Source organism: Loxodonta africana, chromosome 10 (genome assembly GCF_030014295.1).
Source record: "Loxodonta africana isolate mLoxAfr1 chromosome 10, mLoxAfr1.hap2, whole genome shotgun sequence".
NCBI lineage: Eukaryota > Metazoa > Chordata > Mammalia > Proboscidea > Elephantidae > Loxodonta > Loxodonta africana.
In genome coordinates, this window is record NC_087351.1 from 6,503,464 (window position 1) to 6,529,363 (window position 25,900).

The 25,900-nt window shown below is 42.5% G+C and overlaps 1 protein-coding gene across 1 annotated transcript in view; it reads left to right on the forward strand.

The window, feature by feature from the left end:
* Positions 1–25,900, forward strand: part of FBN1 (fibrillin 1) — a 299,714-nt gene that overhangs the window by 21,285 nt on the left and 252,529 nt on the right. The window contains exons 3-4 of the mRNA XM_010599670.2: positions 15,825–15,907; positions 18,804–18,902. Of these exons, the coding sequence (XP_010597972.2) occupies positions 15,825–15,907; positions 18,804–18,902 (182 nt within the window). The remainder of the gene's footprint in view (positions 1–15,824; positions 15,908–18,803; positions 18,903–25,900) is intronic.

Sequence of the window (25,900 nt, forward strand, 5' to 3'; positions counted from 1 at the left end):
ACCCTTAATGGGATGGGTTGACACGATAGCCGCAGTGATGGACTCGGAAGTGCCAGTGATCCTTAAGATGGCAGAGGACTGGGCAACATTTCGTTCTGTTGGACGTAAGGTTGCTGTGAGTCGGAGCCAAGTGACAACAACAGAGCGTTTAAAACCTTTTAGGTATTAGTCAGCGGCCCCTGTCAGGAGGTAGGGTGGTGGAGCTGCGTCTCTCTGTCTGGACAGCATCATCTCCTCTGCAGAAGTTGTCACTATGTTGGAGCTTTGTGTTGGCTTAATTATAGCTTGAAACATGACCACTGTCACAGCTTCCCCAGAGCTCAGCAGGTGTTGAGAGGACATGCCGGTGTCACTCAGGATGAGAGGGACCTCTTTCTGACTGAATTTCAGGGAAGAGATGTGCTGGTAGTCAGAACCAGAGTCAAGACTTTCTAGGTGTAGCGGACAGCATCCCAGCAGCCTCTGAATTGAGTCTTAGGAATGTGCAGTTGGGAGTTTTTTAGAACATGACATGGGCCAGCCTGGCCTTCATGCAGCTCACTGTCTTTCTAAGCCAGGCCCAGTAGTTGCCTGCATGACCTGGTTATTTTGCTCGAAGCGACTCTTCGGGAGATAAGACACAACCAGGTTCAAATGTATGTAGAAAGCACATTCCAACGCCAGGTATGAGCAGGTTTTGAATTATCCACGTTTTGAATCTCTGAGTTGCTCCCTGCCTCCTGTTCCCCCAGACACGGAATGTGTTAAGAGCTGACTGATGTTTTTACCAGAAGGAACAGGACAGGATCCTCACCATGCAGATGCTATTTAAGAAACAGGAAGTACTAGTCTGTGTAGAAGTCAGTGTCCTAAAATGTATTACCTTAACATTCAAAGCACCCTTTCCTCTTCTAATACACTTTGTAAAATCTGTCTTAAAAATTTTGTTTTTGCAGACCTAAGAAATTAGCACAAAAAATTGCACAAAAAATTAGTGCAAATTAGTTAAGGAAAAGAGAACAGATTCGCTTTGGGGAACTTGTGGAAACATCTCTCTAATCTCAAATCTCGAAAGCTTTAGTACTAACCCCGGATGTTTTATTAAAAATTCTTTTGGTTTTTAATTAGTGATTTATGCCATGTTTCCATGTGTAGCTTTTGAAAAGTTACTTATTGTCTCTGAATCTCAGCTTCTTCATCTGAAATTGAGCATAAGGCATTTTCTTTCAAGGTTCACATGATAATTTTGTAAATTATAAAAAAGCTCTCTAGAAATTGCTAATTATTGTTTTTATTATTCTATGGGGTGACTTCAGATGGGTTAGGTACACTTTAAGGAATGAATTTCTCATTCAATAAAATTCATTTTAATTTAAATTAAAATATTTTAATTAACAAATTTTCATATATCTGAAATGATATTGATTTCTTGGTAGTCATTCTCTATTTTATTCTTTAATTTCTTATTAATATCTCTAGCTTTTCAATAAATTCAATCCTAGTCCGACAGAAGTCCCCCTAGCTTATGTTGTTTTAGTCGGAAATACATTTGAAACCCTCAACCTTTGTTTGCCATTTAAGATTCAAGTACTGTGCTAGGTGTGGTAAAGAAAAATCTTAGCTTTCTATCCTTAAGGAACTCACATTGCAAACAGGAGGGTAATTATTCAGTTCTAGGGGATCTGAAAAACTGGAATAATTTGGGTGTGAGATTGGAGCACCAAATGGGGCTCAGAACTGACCCACCTCCTTTTTCAGCTGGAAGCCTCTCCTTCAGGAGGCAGCTCACTGAAATCTTCCTCCCCCGTGACCCAGTCCTCAGTTCTGATTTTGTACTGTAGTTGCTGGTGGGGTGGGATCTTCTGGTCTTGAAAAGAAATCCAGTATAGCAAGGATAAAAACCCAAAAACTCCAATTTGTGGCTACTTCATGTTTTTTTTCATGTGTGTCGGAGAAGAACTGTGCTGTGGAGTTTTCAATGGCCGATTTTCCAGAAGTAGGTCTCCAGGCTTTTCTACCGACGTGCCTCTGGGTGGACTTGAACTGCCTACTTTTTGGTTATCAGCTGCACATTTTACCCATTTGTACCACCCAGGGATTCCACATTGAGGCTTAGAACATCCAATTGCTCCCTGGCTTCTAAGTCCCAAAAGCAAACCCATCACTGTCAAGTAGATTCATGGCGACCCCACGTGCTACAGAATAGAACTGCTTCATAGTGTTTTCCTGGCCGTAATCTTTATGGAAGCAGATTGCCAGGCTCTTTTCTTCTGCAGTCCTGCTGGGTGGGTTCTAACCACCAACCTTTAAGTTAGTAGTCAAACGAAAAGAGCCTGTGTGACACAAGCGGTTTGCAATCAACTGATAACCTAAAGGTTGGCACTTCGAACCCAAACAGTAGCTCCAAGAAGAAAGGCCTGATAAACTGGTTCTGTAAATATTATAGCAAGACAGCCCCATGGAGCAGTTCCACTCTGTAACACATGTGGTTGTCATAGATTGGAATCAACTCTCTGACATCGGGCTTTTTGTTTGTTTGTTTTTAAGTCCCTTACGTATGGACATCCCGTATCTGTGGGTGCTGGGTGAGTGGGGGAGGGCATTGGGCCTGGGCTGGGAGAGCCCCGGCTCTGGCTGCCCTCGTGAGACCGTGGAGTTGCCCTAGGTGAAGGTGTTGTATTCTCACGGCTCGCTGGGCAGCTCACTGGGGCTCCAAGGATGTGGGTTTAGGTGGCCAAGTTTCCCTCTGGTTGCCTGCTGTGGAATGCATTCTCCCACAGAAACAGCAGTTTAAGTTGTGGTCCGGTTCCCGGACCAGCCCACAATAGCCTATTTAGCTGATAATGTAGCTGAAAGACTGCTATTTGACTAGCCTGGGGACCAAACCACCACCTATTAACATTGTTTCTATTGGAAAAGCCATTCCAAGTTCTAAATACCAACATAGAAATGAAATTTTGGAGCCAACCTGTTTGTCAACTGGGAGCTGTCAGTCCTGGGAATGACAGGATCAGATCATTCTGCACCCTGGTACCGGAATGACCCTGCTGTCTCCCCTGAGCCTGACCTTAGCGGCCAGTTCTCCTGTCTTCCTGGGGCTGCAGTGTATTCAGAAGGTGGTGTCTCTTTGGGCAGAGCTCTTGCTTTGAGAATTTCTGGGAAGTGATGCCAACCTTGGTTCCACTTTCCTGTTTCTTTTGTGGATGGTAACGAAGAGGGAAGGGAACAGTTAGAGCAGATACCACCCCAGCCTGCCTCTCACCTGCCCAGGCCCTGTCTCACCTCCCTAAACCAAAAAAACCAAACCTATTGCCAGCGAGTTGATTCCAACTCATAGCGACCCTATAATCTTTTAGGGAGAGATGAATATTCTGTTTAAATAGATTAAGTTATTAGGAATGGTTCTGCACTGTAGGACGCTATGCCATGTTTGTGGCATTTGGTATTATACCTTGATTGCAGCTGGCCTATTTATGACACCCCAGATATGGTACTAGTCTTTGTTAATTACATCTTGTACATACTAAGACCTTTAGTCAGTATTATCTTGAGTGTTTCTAAATAGACTCCAGGACACTCTAGGCATAACCAGCATGGCTTCTGTGTTTCACGGGCGTGCAGCAAGCCTGGGATTAGAAGGGGAATGGGTTTCAGTGATGTGAGTCTAGATATCTAATTATTTAAAATACATCATTAAAATATGATGCATGTAGGTTTTTTTTTTTAATTTTTATTGTGCTTTAAGTGAAAATTTACAAACCAAGTCAGTCTCTCATAACAAAAACTTATGTACTCCTTGCTATATACTCCTAGCTGCTCTCCCCCTAATAAGACAGCACAGTCCTTCCCTCCACTCTCTATTTTCATGTGCATTCAGCCAGCTTCTGACCCCCTCTCCCCTCTCATCTCCTCTTCAGACAGGAGCTGCCCACATAGTCTCATGTGTCTACTTGATCCCAGAAGCTCACTCTTCACCAATACCATTTTCTATCCCATAGTCCAATCCAATCCCTGTCTGAAGAGTTGGCTTTGGGAATGGTTCCTGACTTGCACTAACAGAAGGTCTGGAGACCATGACCTCCGGGGTCCTTCTAGTTTCAGTCAGACAATTAAGTCTGGTCTTTTTAAGAGAATTTGAGGTCTGCATCCCACTGCTCTCCTGCTCCCTCAGGGGTTCTCTGTTGTTTCCCTGTCAGGGCAGTCATCGGTTGTAGCTGGGCACCATCTAGTTCTTCTGGTCCACGGCTGATGTAGTCTCTGGTTCATGTGGCCCTTTCTGTCTCTTGGGAACTCATATAGGTTTTTGAGAGGTGTGTCTGGAATTGTGTTGGTAGCTTGAGAAGTGAGTGGGATTAACTAGGGAACACACCAAAAAGGAAAGGTGGGGGAGGCTGGCGTCAGTGTGTGTGGCAGGGTTGGGCTGTGTGCAGAGTGAGGGCTGAGTCCGTGAGGAGGATGGAGGTTGAAGGTGTAGGTGGAGCTGAGAGCAGACAGGTAGGATAGGATGGCCTTGTAGAGACCTGAAGTTAATAGTGAGATGTTTGACATTTTATAGAAGGTGAAGGCCTGTCTCTTTGTGTAGGGGAACAGTATTAAACATGGTGAATGTAAATAAATGCTTAGCTGCATTGCCCCCTTCTAATCCCATTCTAATGGATTAGATGGAAATTAGGAAGCCAGGAAAAAGTAATGTGATAGTAGTCCAATGATGAAATCACCAGTATTTGGACAAAAGATTTGCTAAAGAAGTTAGGGAATTTAAGAGGGACCTCAGCAGAGGGAGGAAATAAAACCATTGTTTTTGTTGTGTGCCATCGAGTTGATTTCAATTTGTAGTGACCCTATTTGACAGAGTGTCTTAGGCTGTAATCTTCATGGGAGCAGGTTGCCAGGTCCTTTCTACTGTGGAGCAGTTGGTGGGTTCTAACCACCTACCATTCAGTTAATAGCTGGGCACTTAATCATGGCTCCACCAGGGCTCCCGTAGTCAGTACCCTTAGCAACTGGGAAACATCAGGTCATAGCTCAGGTTGTCCCTGTTTGAGCTTACCTGGACAGTGAGGCTGAAGGCCCTTGTTCTGTGGTCCCTTAGCCCCCAGACATAGCTTGCTGTTAGCATTTTGCTTGTTGTACTGACCCTCTGTGTATGTCCCTAACTTTCCTAGACTATAAAGTCCCCAAGAGGAAAGACTATGCCTTATTTACTTTTTAAAATGTAATGGTTGATTTATAGTTGTCTTAGTTATCAAGTGCTGTTATATAACAGACACACCGTAAGTGGATGGCTTTAGCAAACAAATTTGTTCTCTCACAGTCTAGGAGGCAGAAGTGTGAATTCAGGGTGCCAGCTCCAGGCGAAGGCTTTCTCTCTCTGTTGGCTCTGGGGGAAGATCCTTGTCATCAATCTTCCCCTGGTCGAGTTGCTTCTCAGCCCATGGACCTGGGATCGAAAGGACATACTCAGGTCCTGGCTCTTCTTGCTTGGTGGTAGAGGTCCCCTTCCTCTCTACTCACTTCTCTCTTTTATATCCCAAAAGAGATTGACTCAAGATACACTCTAATCCTGTAGATTGCATCCTGCCTTATTAACATAACTGCCTCTAATCCTGCCTCACTAACATCATAGAGGTTAGGATTTACAACACATGGGTTAATTATATCAGATCACAAAATGGTAGATAATCACACAGTACTGGGAATCATGGCCTATCCAAATTGACACATATTTTTTGGGGATACATTTTAATCCATAACACATGGTTATAGTGTTCTTTTCTTTTTTTACTTTTGAATAAACTTTTTTATTTTATAGAAAAATTGGGAAGACAGTACAGAAAGTTTTCGTATACCTGTATCCAGTTTCCCCTGTTGCTAACATTGATGTGGTGCGTTTTTTACAATTAATGAACCAATATTGATATGTTATTATTAATTGGAATCCATACTTCCTTCAGTTTACCTCAGTTTTTAACTAAAGTTCTTTTTCTGTTTCAGGATCCCATCCAGAACACCACATTCCATTTAGCTGTCATATCTTCTTAAATGTGACAGTTTCTCAGACTTTCTTTATTTTTGATGACATTTTTTAAAAAATAATTTTTATTGTGCTTTAAGTGAAAGTTTAAAAATCGAGTCAGTCTCTCACATATAGACTTATATACACCTTACTACCTACTCCCATTTACTCTCCCCCTAATGAGTCAGCCTGCTTCCTACTTCCAGTCTTTCCTTTCGTGACCGTTTTGCCAGTTTCTAACCCTCTCTACCCTCCCATCACCCCTCTAGACAGGAGATGCTAACACAGTCTCAAGTGTCCACCTGATTCAAGTATCTCACTCCTCATCAGCATCTCTCTCCAACCCATTGTCCAGTCCATTCCATGTCTAATGAGTTGTCTTCGGGAATGGTTCCTGTCCTGGGCCAACAGAAGGTTTGGGGACCATGACTGCCGGGATTCTTCTAGTCTCAGTCAGACCATTAAGTCTGGTCTTTTTATGAGAATTTGCGGTCTGCATCCCACTGTTCTCCTGCTCCCTCAGGGGTTCTCTGTTGTGCTCCCTGTCAGGGCAGTTGATGACATTTTTTGAGGCATACTGGTCAGGTGTTACACAGAATGTCCTTTCATTGAGATTTCACTGATGTTTTACTCATGATTAGACTGGGGTTATGGGTTTTTTGGAGGACGACCATACAGATAAGGTTCCATTTTCATGACATGGGTTCATCAAGAGTTCTGTCTTAGCCTGGGTTCTCTAGAGAAGCAAAACCCATAAAGCGTGTGAATTACATATATAGAGAGATTTATATCAAGGAAACAGCTCATGCGACTGTAGAGGCTGGAATGTCCCAAGTCTGTGGGTCAGGATAGAGGCTTCTTCAGATTCATGCAGCCAAGATCAGCAGGTCAGAGAGCAGGGCTCTTGCTCACAGGCTGTGAAGATCGACAAATCCCCAAATTGGCAGATAAGCTGATAGCTCAAGCCCCAAGAACTGGAGGTCAGACGAACCGAAGGCAGCACAGGATCCAGAGCAAGCAAAAAGCAAAACATTTGGTTATATTTGGATGCGGGCCACACCCCCAAGGAAACTCTCTTTCAACTGATTGGCTACTCACATCAGATCCCATCGAGGGAGTGATCACATATAAACGCTGAGAATCATGGCCCAGCCAAGTTGGCACACAGTCTTAACCATCACAGGTTCATACTTCAACCTGATTTATCACTGTTGATATTCATCTTGATCAGCCAGCTGAGGTAGTACTCATCAGGTTCTGCACTACAAAGTTATCCATTTCCTCCCTTTCCCTCCTGTATTCTTTGGAAGGAAGCCACTTCGCACAGCCCACACTTAAGGAGTGGGGAGTTCTGCTTCACCTCCTTGAGGGCAGATATCTATATAAATTATTTGGGATTCTTTGCATGGGAGATTTGTCTCTTCTCCCCATTTTTTTATTTATTTCATCAATCATTTATTTATATCAGTATGGACTTATGGATATTTATCTTATCCTTTGGGTTATAATCCAATACTACTTTATTTTATTGCTCAAATTGTTCAGCTTTGGCTGCTGGGAGCTCTTTCACTTGGCTCCTGTGTCTCTTTGACGTACTCATATCGTTGTTTTTTTTGAGCACTTCTTTACTTTCTGTTACTATGAGATCCTCCAGTGCCCCAGGCCCATCTTTTTTATTCCCTGCCCCGGTTCTAGGATCAGCCGTTTCTTCCAGGAGCCCTGACTCCTTTCATTGGAGAATAGTATTAGAACCTGAGATCTGGGCACTGGGTGTGCTCCTGTTAGTCACATTTATTTTCTGTCTAACACAGTGCCTGGCATGGATAGGTTCTCAGTAAATATTGTTGAATTGCTTTGTGTTTGGGGACAGGTGATTCATTCTGTACCCTGTTGAGCCCCCAGGAGTGATCTTACTGCCACTGAGGGGGAGGGGTCATATTATCTTAGATACATTGAATTTGAAATAGATGGGAGTAAAATGTTTGATTCTAAGTGCCCTGAAAGCAGGGACTGAAGAGAGAAAGAGAGAGAGAAAAAGGGAGAGAGGGAAGGAGGTGACAGGAGGAAGAGAAGGATGGCAGTGAGGAGAAACAGACAGACAGTGGCTTTGGAGAAAGAGATAATGGAGTCAGTCTGCTGGTGATGGGAGAAAAAACATGAAGGGCATAAAGCCCTCACAAACCAGAACACTAACTGTTCTTTGTGCTCTTTTTGAGATTATTTTTATTAAGAAGAACGGCATGAAGTAGGTTAGAGAGGTTGGCTGGCTTGCCTCTTCAAAGGAGGAAACCAGGGTTGTCTGCGTCCCAGCCTGTGTTGACCCAGACAATCCAGAAATGCATCTCCGGGCCTGGAGAGCCTGGCTGAAGCTCGCAGAGGCCGTACAAGTCATTTTCATGACCAGGGTTTGAAGTTGCATTACCCAAGTTGTTGTAACTGGCCGATGGGCTGGAACTGTCACGTGTGGTGTTCAGATCACCGCTGGGAGACTTGACCTCTGCCTTCAGCACAAAGCGCCAGTGTAAAGGACACCAAAATAAGGAAGGGGAGTAGCACTTTGTGGCAGTAGTGGCGAGTCCCCTCATTAGGTAGTGTTCACGGGCTTTGTTTTTGTTTCTTTTTAATCTTGATAAAAAATACGTTAAAGAACAAATGAAATTATGATGCGTGGTTCACAATATATGTGGGTTATTTTGTGTATTAGGAGTCCCTGGGTGGCACACATGGTTAGGCGCTTGACTGCTAGCTGAAAGGTTGGCAGACCCACCCAGAGGTGCCTCAGAAGACAGGCCTGGTGATCTGCTTCTGAAAGGTCACGGCCTGGAAAATCCTATAGGGCACAGTTCTGCTGTGACACACACGGGGTTGCCCTGAGTTGGAACTGATTCAACAGCAACTAACAACAACATTTAGTGTATTAGTATTATTTTTTGAAGGTGTATCACATTTTTGACAGTTAAATTTATTCTTTAAATTCTGGTATAGGAGCCCTGGTGGCACAGTGGTTAAGAGTTTGGCTGCTAATCAAAAGGTCAGCAGTTCAAATTCACCAGCTGCCCCTTGGAAATCCTCCGGGTTAGTTCTGCTCTGTCCTGTAGGGCCGCTGTGAGTCAGAATCGACCTGATGCCAACGGGTTTGGTTTTTAACGGTATATGAGGATATAGGAGGCTTGGTGACGCAGTGGTTAAAGCACTTGGCTGTTAACTGAAAGGTCGGTGGTTCAAACCCACCAGCCTCTCCGAGGGAGAAAGATGTGGCAGTCGGCTTCCATAAAGGTTACAGTTTTGGAAACCCTATGGGGTAGTTCTACTCTGTCCTGTAGGGTCATTGTGAGTTGGAATCAACTAGACAACAGTGGGTTTGGGTTTTTGGAATATGAGGAGATTCCCTGGGGACATGTCACATGGGCCCTGGGGGCACTTTGTTATGAGGGGGCATAGGCCTTCTGATATGATACCCCTCCACGCTTCAACTCAAGGGGCTAAGTCACGACTCTTCCCCGACAAAGGTCATAAAAGCAGGCAACTCAAGGAGCAGGGTTCAAGCTCATAAACCAAAAAAACAAAACCAGCTGCTGTCATGTTGACCCCGTGTGTTTCAGAGTAGAACTGTGTTCCATAGGGCTCTCAGTGGCTGTGACCTGTCTTCAAGGTACCTCTGAATGGATTCAAACTGCCAACCTTTTGGTTAGTAGCCGAGCACTTAACCATTTGCGTCATCTAGGGAACGCTTTCAGCCTGTCAGCCTTTACCTAACGCTTCAGTGCTCTCTTTGCCCAAGGATTTAACCACACGATAGACTTCCAAACTCATGCATAGGAAATAAGAGCCTCCAGAACTTATTTATTTATTTGTTTAAATAAGATTTTATTGTATTTAAGATGAAAGTTTACACAGTAAATTAGATTCCCATTTAACAATTTCTGGACAAATTATTCAGTGATATTGGTTCCATTTTTCACAGTGTGTCATTCTTCTCATGTATTCCATTCTGGTTGTACCATTTCCAGTACTCTACTTTTCCTGACTTCTTACCTTCTCCTCTTTGCTTTAGAGTATTTTTTGACCATTTAGTCTCATGTAGATGATTTTTTAGAGGAGTTCATTACTCATAGGTGATATTCTTTATTTTATGAGCCAATCTGTTATTTAGCTAAAAGGTGACCTCAGGGAAAAATTTAGTTTAAGGTTTAAAGAGTATTTCACAGTGAGAGTCTCAGGGAGTCCTTTCGTCTCAACCAGTTCAGCAAGTCTGGACTTTTTAAGAATTTTTTTTCATTCCACATTTTTCTCACGTTCTATCAGGATCCATCTATTGTGGCCCTCATCAGAACAGTTGGCAGTGGTAGCTGGGCACCATCTAGTTCTTCTGGTCTGAGGGTAGATGAGGCCGTGGTCCATGTAGACTATTAGTCCTGTAGACTACCTTCTTGTCTCAGTCTTTGGTTTCCTTCTTTCTCTTTTGTTCCGGGCAAGTAGAGACCAATAGACGTATCTTAGAAGGCTGCTTGCAAGCTTTTTTAAGACCCCAGACACTGCTCACCACACCAGGATATAGAACATACCCTTTATGAACTATATTATGCCAATTAACTGAGTTGTTCCATAAGACTGTAGTCCTAAGCCTTCAAACCCAGAAAACCAGTCTTGTGAGGTGTTTGGTTATATCCAAGAAGTATTTGTAACTGTGTCCCCTATGTGGTTTAGTATGTGTATGGTTATACATGTGTGCTCACACATACCCATATGTACATCTATCTGTGCATACGTATTGGTTATATCCAAGAAGTATTTGTAACTGTGTCCCCTATGTGGTTTAGTATGTGTATGGTTATACATGTGTGCTCACACATACCCGTATGTACATCTATCTGTGCATACGTATGTACCCACATATTCACAGCCATATACACATAGCCTATGTACATGTTTGTATAACCACTCACATATATTTTGGTTGTTATTGGTCCAGAACTTATTTTTATTACTCCGGTCTTGTCTGAAAAGGAGTTTTGCACTTGGGATAGGAAGCAGAAAGGCTGTCTTGCTAGAAGAGAGGCCAGACTTGAAGAGGCCTTACCAAGTGGGCCTGGGTAAGGGATACAGGCACGTTATAGACACCTTGCAACTCTTACAGTTCTTACAATGATGTGGTCAGGTGTGGTACAGCCCAGCTGTTTACTTCACTGAGAGAGGTTTTCGCTAACCCAGCCAATCTTTGAGTGCTGTGTCTGAACTGGATCCAAGTATCAAGCCTGCTGAGGCTCACCCACCCCCAGGACAGTTAGAGGTGGGTTGTTGCAGAGCACAGCGTTGGAAGTAACTGGTAAGAAAAGTTACAGATGAAGACGGAGCTGCTTTAAAAAATTGGTAGACAGTGGCAAAGTGGAATGTAAGTGCATTTCTCTGTTCTCCTCACGGACTGTTAGGATACAGCCCACCCTCTGATTGTCAGGTTCCGCATCTGTGGATTTAACTGACCTCGGATCGAAAATATTCGAAAGAAGATACTATGTTGTTGCTGACTGTACTGTGTAGTTAGACCTACAATGGTTGCACCTGTACTGAACGCATACAGACTTTTTTGTCTTTTCGTCATTCCCTGAATAATACAGTATAACAACTGCTTACATAGCATTTATGTTCTATCAGGTATAGGTAATATAGAGATGATTTAAAATATACGGGAGAATGTGCATAGGTTATATGCAAATACTAGGCCATTTTATATAAGGGACTTGGGCATCCTTGGATTTTGGTACCCGTGGGGGTCCTGGAATCAATCCCCTGGAAATAGGAATGACTGTGCAGGTAAAAACGGCTTATGCTTTGGTTTCGGTCTCTTGATGGACATTTTGTGATTTTTGTTACTCATGTTGCCATAAATGCTGTTGAATGACATACCATCGCATCTCCTAAATACATCTTTGCCTTAGCATAGGAGTTGAGAAAGTGTACTCTGAAGCCAAACTTCCTGAGTTCAAATCCCCATTCTGTACTTCTAAGCTAGAGGACCTTGGCTAATTTATTTAACCTTCCTAAGCCATAGCTTCTTTAGTGTTAGAGACAATAATGATAGAACTTGCCTCAAAGGACTAGTTAGCATAAGGACGAAATAATATATCTTAAGCACCTAGCATAGTGCTAAAGCATAAAGAACTAAGCTCTTAGCTCTTTTGCCTTTGAGTTTTTCCTTTGGTTTGTCCAATGCTACGGCTACTTGCACTGGGTGTTCTCTGGCTTTGTGTTTGATGTGGCTGAGGTGGGAGGTGGACGTGGCTGATGAAGGGAAGAGCAAGAGAAAAATATGAGTGCTGCGTTTACACAAGGGATTAACTTCATTAAAGATTTATCTACTTTGTGAATGCTTTTTGGTCTGAAACCTTAGAATAAAATATTTTATAATGGAAAGAATTCAGTATGTCTCCTTTAGACTTTACATGTTTTAGTACTTTCCAACTCAAAAAACACACTCTTTTATTTCTATAATTAGAGCTGTTTTTTTTCTGTGTGTAAGTAGAACGAATGCCATCCAGTTTACCTGAACAAGCTCTGCTAATTTGTGGTTCTCAAGATCAAAATCAGCAGAAGAGAACTCCTACATCTTTCTGATACTTTGCGTTAAGCCACATGAGATGGGACTATTTAGTTGTGTTAAAGAACACATGGCAATGTGAGTGAAACAGTCATTGTCACTTGAGGTGGTTGTTGGAAATTTGAATTATTTAACTGAAATTAAATCATGCATTATAGCAGAGTAAAGTTAGAAAACATAAATGATTCAGAGGATGCAAACAAAAATCACGATCCCACATTTTATAGAATTTTAAGAAATGCAGCGAGGTGAAAACGCAATGCAGTAATGAATGGGAACTTTGGGGACTGTACGGTATTTATGAGATAAGATGTTGAGACTTTTAAAGTACAGTCATTCTTTAAAACATGATGATCAAAGCATAACAGCACATACTTAGAAAATCAGCAGCTTGGATGAGCATTAAATAAAAAAGCAAAGGAACTCTCCCTCTGATTCTCCAGGTCCTGATCTTTCAAGCATTTCTGTTTTTAGTTCTCGTGTTTATCTCCGTAACACCATCTACTGTTCTTTTACCTCCTTGTCTAGATTTAAATGGTACACATTGGCTCCTTGCTATTAAACACGTGAACTGAACTCACTTAGTGTATCTATACTTTTCTTCTCCCTTTTCTCCTCTCCAGTTGTTAAAATAATTATTGTATCGCTTTTTGCTCTTCTCTTGGTTGTTTAGGACATGATGTAATGGCTTGCACCTGTTTCTTGGGTCAGCTGCTTCCGTTCCCTCCCCTGTGTAAGAGGAGGCAGTGAGCTCTCTAGCGGTTCCCCCCTCCTTTCCCCCCACAACTGTTTCCTCAGTTATGTAGCCACTAGAAGGGTTAAAACGTTTACGTGTTGTTTAGTAACCACTGTAAAATCTTCCATGTTTTGGTTGTAGGTATTTAAGTGTTTAGTACCTATTTTACTTTATCAATTTCTAAATTCTAAGCATTTAAAAATAATAAAGTTTATGTTACTATGAATTTTCAAATATTTAGGAAAATCAGGTATCTTATTTAATAGGACTGTAGTTACTGATGCTGGACCCTTGTTTCTTAGCTGTTTCTACCCTGTTACTGTGTGTTGTTACTCCCGAAATACAGTCATTCCTGTCAGACAACATGTCCTTGTTTTTGTTTGAAAAGCACAGTGCCTCCAACCACAGGGCGCCCTGCAAAGGCTGAGGGGTCCTCTGAAGCGGTTCCAAGGTTGGTCTGGAGTTGGACTGGATCCAGTGGGGTTACTGTAATGGCTCTTGGTGGGAAGGGTTTGAGAAGGTTGACTTTGGCCTGGACTGACATTTTAGGTTGAGAGAACTTCCACAAAGCTTGGAAGGTTTGAGTGTTCCCTTCATTCCAGCCCCAGCATTCTCCTCTCACTTTTCCTTTCCTGGGTTCTGAGCTTCCCAGGCAGTTCTAGGCACTCTGGACAGTAGTCTTGGGCACTCCTTCGTCACAGGAGGGACAAAGAATTGAGAGCCATTGATTTAGAATTCTTCATGAAGTCTTCCCTGCTTTCTTCGTGCCTTGTGGTTCCTTTGGCTGAGTAGGTAATTTAGGTCAGAAATGATTCCATCGTGGTGCTAGTGCTGCCGTATGCATTCACGTATGGACATTCTGTGTCCGTTATCCCATCTGGTGTGTGTGTGAGTGTGTACACACACATAACGTGGACGTGTATCCCGTCTGGTGTGTGTGTGTGAGTGTGTACACACACATAATGTGGACATGGCAGACATTTCACTGTCCTCAGTTGTAAAAGAGCTCAGAGAGGCCCCAGGTCAGGCACGTATCCTTCCTCTGACCAGTCCCTTTCTGCTGGCCCTGGAGAAGCCTGGGCTGCAAGGTGTGGGCCTAAGGCCCTTTCTCTGGCATTTCCATCTTTCTTCTACGTCTCTTTCTGGCCTCGGCATCAGTTGGTGTGAAGTGTGCGTTGTGTCCGGCAGTGTCCTGGGTTCTCTGCAGGGAGAAAAGGACAGGAATGAAGACCTTACATTGTTCCCAATCCTGTCACAGCACCGAGTTCAGAGGCAATGGAAGAGCCTGTGCCATCCCACAGGGAGAAGATGTGTGTGTGTGTGTGTGTGTGTGTGGACCCTGGCTAAGATGCACTTTAGTATGTAATTGTTTCCAGGGCTTGTGCTGGGGGCTGCAGCCTGATACCAGCAAGCTCGTCATCTGTGGGCTTGATTGCAGAACATCTGACCTCCCTTATCTGCCCCTGAACTCTGGCAGCACGCGTCAACGTTCAGGCTCTCCGAATGTGGCAAGCTAAAATGAATGGTTTCTTTTGGATCTTTGCGTGTTCTAGTCTCTGTCCTAGCTTGTCAGTGTAGAAGTAGCTAGATCCTTACCCAGTTGCTACCTTAAATTGTGAAATACAGGGATCATCCGGGTTCTTTCTCCAAGACATGAGATGAACTGTCTGTAAATAAGAAGGCCGGAACAATGCTGACTGTATTTTCCTGTAACTGTCTGTATCAGCTGTATCTCCAAACTCTTGCTAGAGAAATATTTACATGTTTTGCCTTTTATTTTTTCTGACTAAAGTCAGAGTTTGCATTCCTGTAATTCTGGTGAAAAGAAGAATGTGGTAACATTTTAGAGGTGAGATGGTCCATTGGAAAAAAATACACAGCTTCAAAGAGTAGAAATTTAATACCCTCTGTGCAGTAGACTATATTATAATTGTTCTCAACCAAGTTGGTAGGAAGTTTATTGTTTAAGTTAGACTCTTATGGCTCCATAAATTTTTACATCTGTCTTTTGGGATCGAACGTACTATATTTTGCATCTCTGGCTTTTATTTTCCTGCTGGATTGTATGCATAGGTGATCTTAAGGGATATCCGTATTGGGATTATTATATTAAGGTCGCTGGGAGGCACAAATGGCTTGCTCTCGGCTACTAACTGAAAGTTTGGTGGTTCGAACCCACCCAGCAGTGTTGCAGAAGAAAGGCCTGGCAATCTACTTCTGTAAAGATTACAGCCAAGAAGACCCTGTGGAGCTCAGTTATACTCTGTCATGTGTAGGGTCGCCATGAGTTGAAACTAACTGGACAGCAATGAGTTTGGTTTTTTTGGTGTTGGTATCATTTTCTTAAAGTGTCCCAAACTACCAAACCAGCATTGAGTTCCATGAGTTTACTTTTCTCTGTCTGCCAAGGTTCTCCTTGCTCTTGTAACTTGAGGATACTTTCCTTGTATTTGGTCATATCTTCTTTTTAAATTGAATTCTTGTGTTTTTTGTTTCAGACCCAATGTCTGTGGATCACGTTATAATGCTTACTGTTGCCCTGGATGGAAAACCTTGCCTGGTGGAAATCAGTGTATTGTCCGTAAGTAAAGGGCCGGCCTGTCGCTCTGCATGCTCTGCCTTTGTTGGTTTTGGTTGCATGGTGATTCTTCATATTTGGGTGCTTTGCAACTACATACCATTAACATGTTCGTAGCAGAGCCTTCCTGCGCTCAGCTTTCCTACTTTTTCAGAATCCAAATTGGGAAATACATTAACTTGGTCAAACCACTATCATTAGAGTACTTTTGTGACATAGGGAATAGAGCCATAGGGACGCTTTTTCAGAAGTTGCATCTAATTTACGTATGTTGTGCCTGGCCCCATAGGCTTTCCTTATTGTAACTTCTAATTTATCGACCACCTACAGGGCTGTCCAAATCTGGTATATATTGATTGAATTTGGGTGGCTCTTGGTGGGAGGCCAAGAACAGCTCTAACTCCTGGACAGAGGGGAAAGGAAGGGGGCAAAACATCAAGTGAGGACCATTGGGAAGACTGTAGAAGAACTCAGATGGTACCAGAGACTCTTCTATTGATTTGGCTGCTGTGGTAAACCTCCAGATTCTTGTAGTATTCAACAAATGTTGAGTGCCAAACCACATGCCAGACAAGGTGTTAATTAATGGAGATACCAAGTCAAATTAGTTAAAGAATATGCCCTTGGTGAGCTTTTAGTCATTGTACCTGCAAAATAATTTTCAGTTTTCAGAGAACTCCATTTAAAATTTAGAGATGAAAGTACATAAAGGGCTCACTTAGTACATACCCTGTTACTTGGCCAGGACTGGCTTGTAGAGAACAGTAGAATATTTCAGCCAGTATTCGTTTGGTAACCTGAAAAAGCTCATCCCTTTCCCAATTCTTGATTTTAATCAGAAAGCAACTTACTCGTTTGGAGTTTGGTGATTTATTTCAAGATCCAGAGTTGAATCACTAAGAGAGGGTCAGAATTATATTCACAGCTTTCTGAACGAACTCGATAACAGAACCCTTTCCTCCAGCATTCTATAGAATGATCTGGGAAATGCTGTCTTCACGTATTTAAATAAGTATTTTTAGGATCTTTGACAGCTTGTTTCATCATGGTTTGCAATCTGCATCCTAGGCTCTTTCGGTATTTTTATGCGCTTTCTATCAAGTGTATTGTCTTAGCCTTGCTCATCTCAGATTTCTCTTGCAAGGTTAAATAGGTGTTTGAAGAAGAGGTCCAACCCCATTGTTGTTGAGTTGATTTCGATTCATAGCAACCCTGTAGGACAGAGTAGAACTACCCCAGAGAGTTTCCAAGGCTGTAATCTTTTATGGAAAAAGACTGCCACATCTTTCTCCCCTGGAGTGGCTGGTGGGTTCGAACCACCAAGCTTTTGGTTAGTAGCCAAGCACTTAAGCACTGTGCCACCAGGGCTCCTTGGAGGAAAGGTGGTGATCAAATGTTAGTCTGCTGTTAAATATAAATCATTTGCAACTGAAGCATACTTTTTTGGACACTAGGAGAGCATTCACTTCTAGTATGATATTAATCCCTGAGTGGTGTGATGATTTATGTTCATATCACTTCCTGACTGTGGGTTCAGTACTGCTGCAGTGAAGTCCAACATTTCCCCTCGAATTGTTGTTGTAATTCAGAACAGGGCAGAAATACAGGGTCAGAGCCATTCAAGATCATATGACCTAAACTGGCGGAATCTAAAAGTTGTCTTAGCGAGACACGGTGCTTTTACAAAAATTGCTAAATGTGAAACATTTGCAATAAAATTGTCTCCCCAAAATACTACTGCAATTTTTATATAATTAAACCATAGGGTTAATATAAAAACAGAATGCGTGTAAACATAACAAAACGTCTAGGTGCAGGATCTTCTTTTCTTTTCCCTTTGTGGGGTGTTCTGAGCTTTCTGGTTGATTGAGTGCTGAGGATGTGTGAGGGAGCGGTGAGAATGACTGATAGGATAAGGGATTTACAGACTTCGGAAACCAGAACTCATTTAATCCAGTGGGCTTGTTCATGGACGAATAGCCCTGAAGCCTAAGGTCTCATAGGCTTCATGGCAAAGTTAATGAGGGGCCTGAAAGCCCAGTTCTCCTAATACGAGAACTGTTATGTTGTTAGGTGTCATCAAGCCTATTTTCAACTCTTATCCACCTGTGTGACAGAGTAGAACTGCCCCACAGGGTGTCCTAGGCTGTAATCTTTTCAAAAAGAGCCCTGGTGGTGCAGTGCTTAAGCACTGCTAAAGATTAACCAAAACTAAACCAAACCCGTTGCTGTCGAGGTGATTCTGACTCATAAAGACCCTGTAGGGCACAGTAAGGTCTCCTTATGGAAGCAGACTGCCACATCTTTCTCCCACAGAGTGGCTGGTGGTACAAACCACAGACCGTTTGGTTAGCAGCTGATTGCTTTAACCACTGCATCACCAGGGCTCCTCCTGTAAAGATTACAACCTAGAAAACCCTATGGGGCAGTTCTACCCTGTCACATTGGGTTGCCATGAGTTGAAGGTTTGACTGGATGGCACCAAACAACAGTCATTAGGAAGCAGATTGCCATGTCTTCTCTCCTACAGAGCCGCTGGGTGGGTTTGAACTGCCAGCCGTTTGGTTAATGGCCAAGCGCTTAATCATTGGGCCACCAGGGCTCCTTTAATATGAAGATTACATAATCCATTGCCATTAAGTTAATTCCAACTCATAGTGCCCCTATAGGATGGAAGAGAACTGCCCCATAGGCTTTCCAAGGCTGTCATCTTTATGGAAACAGACTGCCACATCTTTCTTCCACAGAGTGGCTGATGGGTTTGAACCGGCGACCTTTCGGTTAGCAGCTGAGTGCTTTAACCACTGTGCCACCAGGACTCCTTCAATAGGAGGATTGGGCCCCTGTAATTTACCATGCTCTGAATTCTGTGCTAATGGACCTATGGTTTTATTCACAGCCATTTGCCGGCATTCCTGTGGAGATGGATTTTGTTCTAGGCCAAATATGTGCACTTGCCCATCTGGTCAGATATCTCCTTCCTGTGGCTCCAGATCCAGTGAGTATAACATGTCATTATATATAATATTATTTTATGTGGTTATGCCCTATTTTCTCCTAAATTTGTTTCTGGCTTTTCTCTTGCCTGCAGTACATTCTCTTGTTTTCACTAGAACATCTGCCTTCTCTGTTCTACCCACAGTACTTGGAATGTCTTTCCTCAGTCTTGCCTCTCATTTCCCTTTTCCCCTCTTTATTGGAAGCTTACCTATGGGCATGGTTCCTGTGGACAATATAAAGTTCATATCCTCTTTTATGTAGATGAACCTTAGTCATCTTTGTATCTCCAGTGTAAACACCATCAAAGGCGCTTAATGAAATGATTGTTTAAGGAAAGTTTTTAGCTCATGAAAACTGGTCATTCTTCCATGAGGTACTGAAACCTGAATCTGATTAAACACTTATTTAAAACTCAGTCCCCTCCTTTGGAAGAAGATAAATGCAAGAAGTCATTTAGGCATTAATCTGGAAGCCATTAATCAAGAAGACCGGACATATTTTCCCTTTCATAATTTTTTAATTTGTTCATTCTCTGATGCCAAGTAAACAGCTACAGTTCATTCTTGGGAACCTTTCCTTGCTCCCTTTGCTAGTATTATTATTTTTCACAAGGAGGCCTCAGTAGTGAGTCAGGGGAGAAGTGGGAGTTGGGAAGGAGGTGAGTCACTGCTGTTTGTTAAAAAAGTTAAGGTACAAGTCTATATAAACAGCTCCTAAACTCCATAACCATAACCAAGGCAAAAACCAACTGAGTTTCCCTTTCCAGTCCCCATTTCCAATGTTTTCTTTTTTGCCACGGTTTTAAGGAAATGTCTTGTGGTAGTAAGTGCATTCTCTTTTGTCTCTTGCAAGCAGAGACTTCAGTGTAGTCAGAGTTCACTGGACCGTAACATGTAAAGTGGCTCTCAGAAGCCAATTAGCAGGATAAAGCTAGTAGTCTTATGTAGCAGGGACTCTTGGTGCCCACTCATATCCCTTAGCATATGTGGGTAGACACGTGTGACTACCTGAGGGCTTTATAAAAGGTTTCTGGCCAGGGAGCATGCCAAGTGTGCATGCAGGGCAAGCTGAAAGTGCTGGATCATTAAAGGCCCCAGAAACAATGCTTACCCAATGACAGACAGACAGTTGTTGGATAGATACCTACCCCAGCTTCCTTGCCTTTCGGTTGGGATGACTACAAGGTGTGTTCTGCACTGTCTCCTGAAGTTCCCTAGTGGGATGGTGCCCCCGTTGCCTGCTGTGTTCTTAGGCTTGATAATGTACGTTTATTAGCTTCTTTCTCTTCCCTGTCTCACTTCTCCACTCTCCTACCGGTATTTCCTGGGATTATGTCCAAAATAAACTACTTGCTCTCAAATTCTTGTCTCAGAATCTTCTTTTGGGGGAAATACAGCCAATTGTAAATTGGGTGGAACTCTTGTCTGGAGCCCTGGTGACACACTGGTTAAGAGCTCAGCTGCTAACCAAAAGGTTAGCAGTTCTACTCTGTTCTATAGGGTTGCTATGAGTTTGAATTGACTCAATGGCAAGGTTTTTTTTTTTTTGTTTGTTTGTTTTGGTTCTTGCTTATTGCATAGTATGTAGTATATTCTCATTTGATCTCAGCTGAGTCTTCATTTCTTTGGGATAATACCCAGGAGTAGAGTTACTGGGTTGTAAGGTGGTTGCATGTTTAGCTTTTTAAGAAACTTCCAAACTGTCTTCTCAGTGGCTGTGCCATTTTACATTCCCACTAGCAACATATGACTGATTAGTTTCTCTGCATCCTCGCCAGCATTTGGTGTTGTCACTATTTTTTATTTTAGCTGTTCTGATAGGTTGTAGTGATACCTCATTGTGGTTTTTAATTTACATTTCCCTACTGCCTAATGCTCCCATGTGTCTGTCAATTTGTCATACTGTGGGAACTTGTGTGTTGCTGTGATGCTGGAAGCTATGCCACCGGTATTCAGATACCAGCAGGGTCACCCTTAGTGGACAAAGTTCAACTGAGCTTCTAGATTAAGACAGACTAGGAAGAAGGACCCAGCAGTCTACTTCTGAAAAGAATTAGCCAGTGAAAACCTTATGAATAGCAGTGGAACATTGTCTGATACAGTGCTGGAAGATGAGTCCCCCAGGTTGGAAGGTACTCAAAAGATGACTAGGGAAGAGCTGCCTCCTCAAAGTAGAGTCGACCTTAATGACATGGATGGAGTAAAGCTTTCAGGACATTCATTCGCTGATGTGGCACAACTCAAAATGAGAAGAAACAGCTGCAAACATCCATTAATAATCAGAACCTGGAATGTACAACGTATGAATCTAGGAAAATTGGAAATCAGAAAAAATGAAATGGAACGGATGAAGATCGGTATCCTAGGCATTAGTGAGCTGAAATGGATCGGTATTGGCCATTTTGAATCAGACAGTCATATGGTCTACTACCCTGGGAATGACAAGTTGAAGAGGAATGGCGTTTCATTCATCATCAAAAAGAACATTTCAAAATCTATCCTGAAGTACAACATTGTCAGTGATAGGATAATATCCATATGCCTACAAGGAAGACCAGTTAATATGTCTATTATTCAAATTTATGCACCAACCACTAGGGCCAAAGATGAAGAAATAGAAGATTTTTACCAGCTTCTGCAGTCTGAAATTGATCAAATGTACAATCAGAGTGTATTGATAATTACTGGTGATTGGAATGTGAAAGTTGGAAACGAAGAAGGATTGGTAGTTGGAAAATATGGCCTTGGTGATAGAAACAGTGCTGGAGATGGCATGTTAGAATTTTGCAAGATGAACGACTTCTTCATTGCAAATACCTTTTTTCACCAACAGGAACGGTGACTATACACATGGACCTTGCCAGAAGGAATACACAAGAATCAAACTGACTAAATCTGTGGAAAGAAACAATAGAAAAGCTCCATATCATCAGTCAGAACAAGGCCAGGGGCCGACTCTGGAATAGATCATCAATTGCTCATATGCAAGTGCAAGTTGAAACTGAAGAAAATTAGAACAACCACGAGAGCCAAAGTATGACCTTGAGTATATCCCACCTGAATTTAGAGACCATTTCAAGAATAGATTTGACGTGTTTAACACTAATGACCGAAGACCAGATGAGTTGTGGAATGACTTCAAGACATCATATACGAAGAAAGCAAGAGGTCATTAAAAAGACAGAAAAGAAATAAAAGACCAAAATGGATGTCAGAGGAGACTCTGAAACTTGTTCTTGAATGTTGAGTAGGTAAAGCAAAAGGAAGGAATGACGAAGTAAAAGAGCTGAACAGATTTCAAAGAGCAGCTCGAGAGGACAAAGTAAAGTATTATAAAGACATGCAAAGAGCTAGAGATAGAAAGCCAAAAAGGAAGAACACACTTGGCATTTCCCAAGCTGAAAGAATTGAAGAAAAAATTCAAGCCTCGAGTTGCAATAGTGAAGGATTCTATGGGGAAAATATTAGACGATGCAGGAAGCATCAAAAGAAGATGGACGGAATATACAGAGTCATTATACCAAAAAGAATTAGTTGATGTTCAACCATTTCAAGAGGTAGCATATGATTAGGAACCTATGGTACTGAAGGAAGAAGTCCAAGCTGCTCTGAAGGCATTGGTGAAAAACAGGGCTCCAGGAATTGATGGAATATCAATTGAGTTTCAGGATTCGAATGCAGCACTGGAAGTGCTCACTCCTCTATGCCAAGGAATTTGGAAAACAACTACCTGGCCAACCAACTGGAAGAGATACATATTTATGCCTATTCCCAAGAAAGGTGACCCAAATGAATGTGGAAATTATAGAACAGTATCATTAGTATCACACACAAGCAAAATTTTGCTGAAGATCACTCAAAAACGGCTGCAGGAGTGTATTGACAGGGAACTGCTGGAAATTCAGGCCGGATTCAGAAGAGGATATGGAACCAGGGATATCATTGCTGATGTCAGATAGATCCTGGGTGAAAGCAGAGAATATCAGAAGGATGTTTCCCTGTGTGGATCATAACAAATTATGGATAACATTGTGAAGAATGGGGATTCTGGAACACTTAATTGTGCTCATGAGGAACCTGTACATAGATCAAGAGGCAGTTGTTTGAACAGAACCAAGGGGATACTGCATAGTTTAAAGTCAAGAAAGGTGTGTATCAGGGTTGTATCCTTTTACCATACCTATTCAATCTGTACACTGAGCAAATAATTGGAGATGCTGGACTATATGAAGAAGAACGGGGCATCAGGATTGGAGGAAGAGTCGTTAACAACCTGCGTTATGCACATGACACAGCCTTGCTTGCTGAAAGTGAAGAGGGCTTGAAGCACTTACTGATGAAGATCAAATATGACAGCCTTCAGTATGGATTACACCTCAATATAAAGAAAACAAAAATCCTCACAACTGGACCAATAAGCCATATCATGATAAACAGAGAAAAGATTGAAGTTGTCAAAAACAAGGCTCCAGGAATAGACAGAACAGCAATTGAGATGTTTCCACAAGTGGATGCAGTGCTGGAAGTGCTCGTTCATCTATGCCAAGAAATTTGGAAGACAGCTACATGGCCAACCATTTGGAAGAGATCCATATTTATACCTATTTCCAAGAAAGGTGATTCAATCGAACGTGGAAGTTATTGAACAGTATCATTAATATCACATGCAAGTAGAATTTTACTGAAGATCATTCAAAAGCGGTTGCAGCAGTATATCGACAGGGAACTGTCAGAAATTCAGGCCGGATTCAGAAGGGGATGTGCAACCAGGGATATCATGGCTGATGTCAGATGGATCCTGGCTGCAAGCAGAGAATACCAGAAGAATGTATCCCTGTGTTTTATTGACTATGCAAAGACATTCAACTGTGTGGGTCACAACAAATTATGGATAACATTGAGAAGAATGGGAATTCCAGAACAGTTAATTGTGCTCATGAGGAACCTGTACATAGATCAAGAGGCAGTTGTTCGGACAGAACAAGGGGATACTGAGTGGTTTAAAGCCAGGAAAGGTGTGCGTCAGGATTGTATCCTTTCATCATACCGTATGGAGAAAAGGTTGAAGTCAAGGATTTCATTTTACTTGTATCCCCAGTCAACATCCATGGAAGCAGCAGTCAAGAAATCAAAAGACGCGTTGCATTGGGCAAATCTGTCGCAAAGGACCTCCTTAAAGTGTTGAAAAGCAAAGATGTCATATTGAAGACTAAGGTGCGCCTGACCCAAGCCATGGTATTTTCAGTTGCATCATATGCATGTGAAAGTTGGTCAATGAATACGGAAGATTGAAGGATTGACACTTTTGAATTGTGGTGTCGGCATTTTCAGGAAGTGTGGGATTTATGTGGACATGGAGGAGGGGAGTGCTGCTGCCTGCTCAGACATGCCCTTGAAACTGTTGAGTTGTTTGTTTTCCAATCTGCCCTCGATGGAAGCACCTTTATCACTGCTGTCATTTAACTTGTCCTTCCTTGGACTTTTTCCAGCTCTGCTAGGTTTTCTCGAGGCACCTTAGAAGTTGCTCTTCTGAGCTGCATGTCTTCAGGCACTGCAGAGCACTCATTCAGTTATGGGAAGCATCAGGCCTGCGCTCTCTAAATGAGAATTGTTTTTGTCCTGCAGTGACTCCAGCTGCCTCTGTGGATCTGTTGTCTCAGGTGTGGAGTCCTGGAGTTCATCTAGCTGCTTAATTTGTCTGTCTGTACTTTTCCTAGGGCCGAAATTAAAATCACATGCTTGCCATACAGATGCTTATTTGCAAATTGCTCCCAGTGTTCTTTCTGCCAGTTGTGCTTGCCAAGATGATGGCAGGCCTTTAGAATCCTTCCAAACCTAATGCATCCCAAAGAAAACCATTATCTGAGGTATTTAAACCTGAGTGCCAGCGCTGTGTCTCTCTCATTCCCACAGTGTACTCACATTGTTCTGTTTTGGTTAGGACTTTAGGAATTAATTTATACTGGGCTATAAGCTAGAGCAAGTTTCTCCTGTTCTCCCTGACGCCTGGCAGATGGAAGGTGCGTAGTAAGTCTTTACTAAATTACTGAAGTGGCTGACTGATGTCGTCTGGAACAGACAAAATTCAGTGTGGGATCAGCATTTTGTGCTCACTTCAGGACCTGGAGCCTTACTTGAAATCCTTTGAGCCTGCTTGCCTATCTTCTAGATGACGTCCCTTCTAATAACATAGGGGTCTCAGGAATAATTGTATGTGGCAGCAGAAGCATGCATACTGACACTTCGAGTGCCACAGACTGAGTTTAGGAATGTATTCTGACGTTGGGTATTGGGAGGATCCGGCAAAGGTATAGCTTCCCTATGAGTTTAAGCGGAACCCCTATTTTTCAGTTTGCTTTTTCTAGAGACATAAGACCTTGTTTCCTAATTATCTGACGTTTGGTATTGTTCAAATCAGAGTAAATATAGAGTGTGAATCAATGGCAGGATTCAAAAAAAAAAAAAAACCCCAGCTGCTGTTGAGTCAGTTGCGACTCATGGCGGCCCCATGTGTTTCAGGGTAGAACTGCACTCCATGGGGTCTTCAATGGCTATGATCTTTCAGATGTGGATTGTCTGATTTTTCTCCTCAGGCACCTTTGAGTGGATCCAAACCATCAGCTTTTCGGTTAGTAGCCCAGCGCTTAACCGTTTGCACCACACAGGGACTCCTAAAGTAAAGCCCCTTGGTGTATATATACTCTTTCAACTGCTCCCTTCTTGTGTAGTGCAGATACCCACCTAGTTCCTCTATTTCCCCACAGAAATCATGAGTGTTTGCTCCCACGTTTAAAGGAATCCTGTTTTTCTTTTCTTTTTTTCAAAGATTTAAGACTCACACAGAAATGCAAGGTTTCTCATGGTATATGTGTTTCTGGCAAAGCAGGTAATTAGGATCCTGCTATGTTTTGATGAGTTTGCCCCCAGCCCAGGGATTCCTGGTTCATTGGCATGAGAGGGCCACTTGGATAATCAGACCTTCATGTTTCCCATGTCT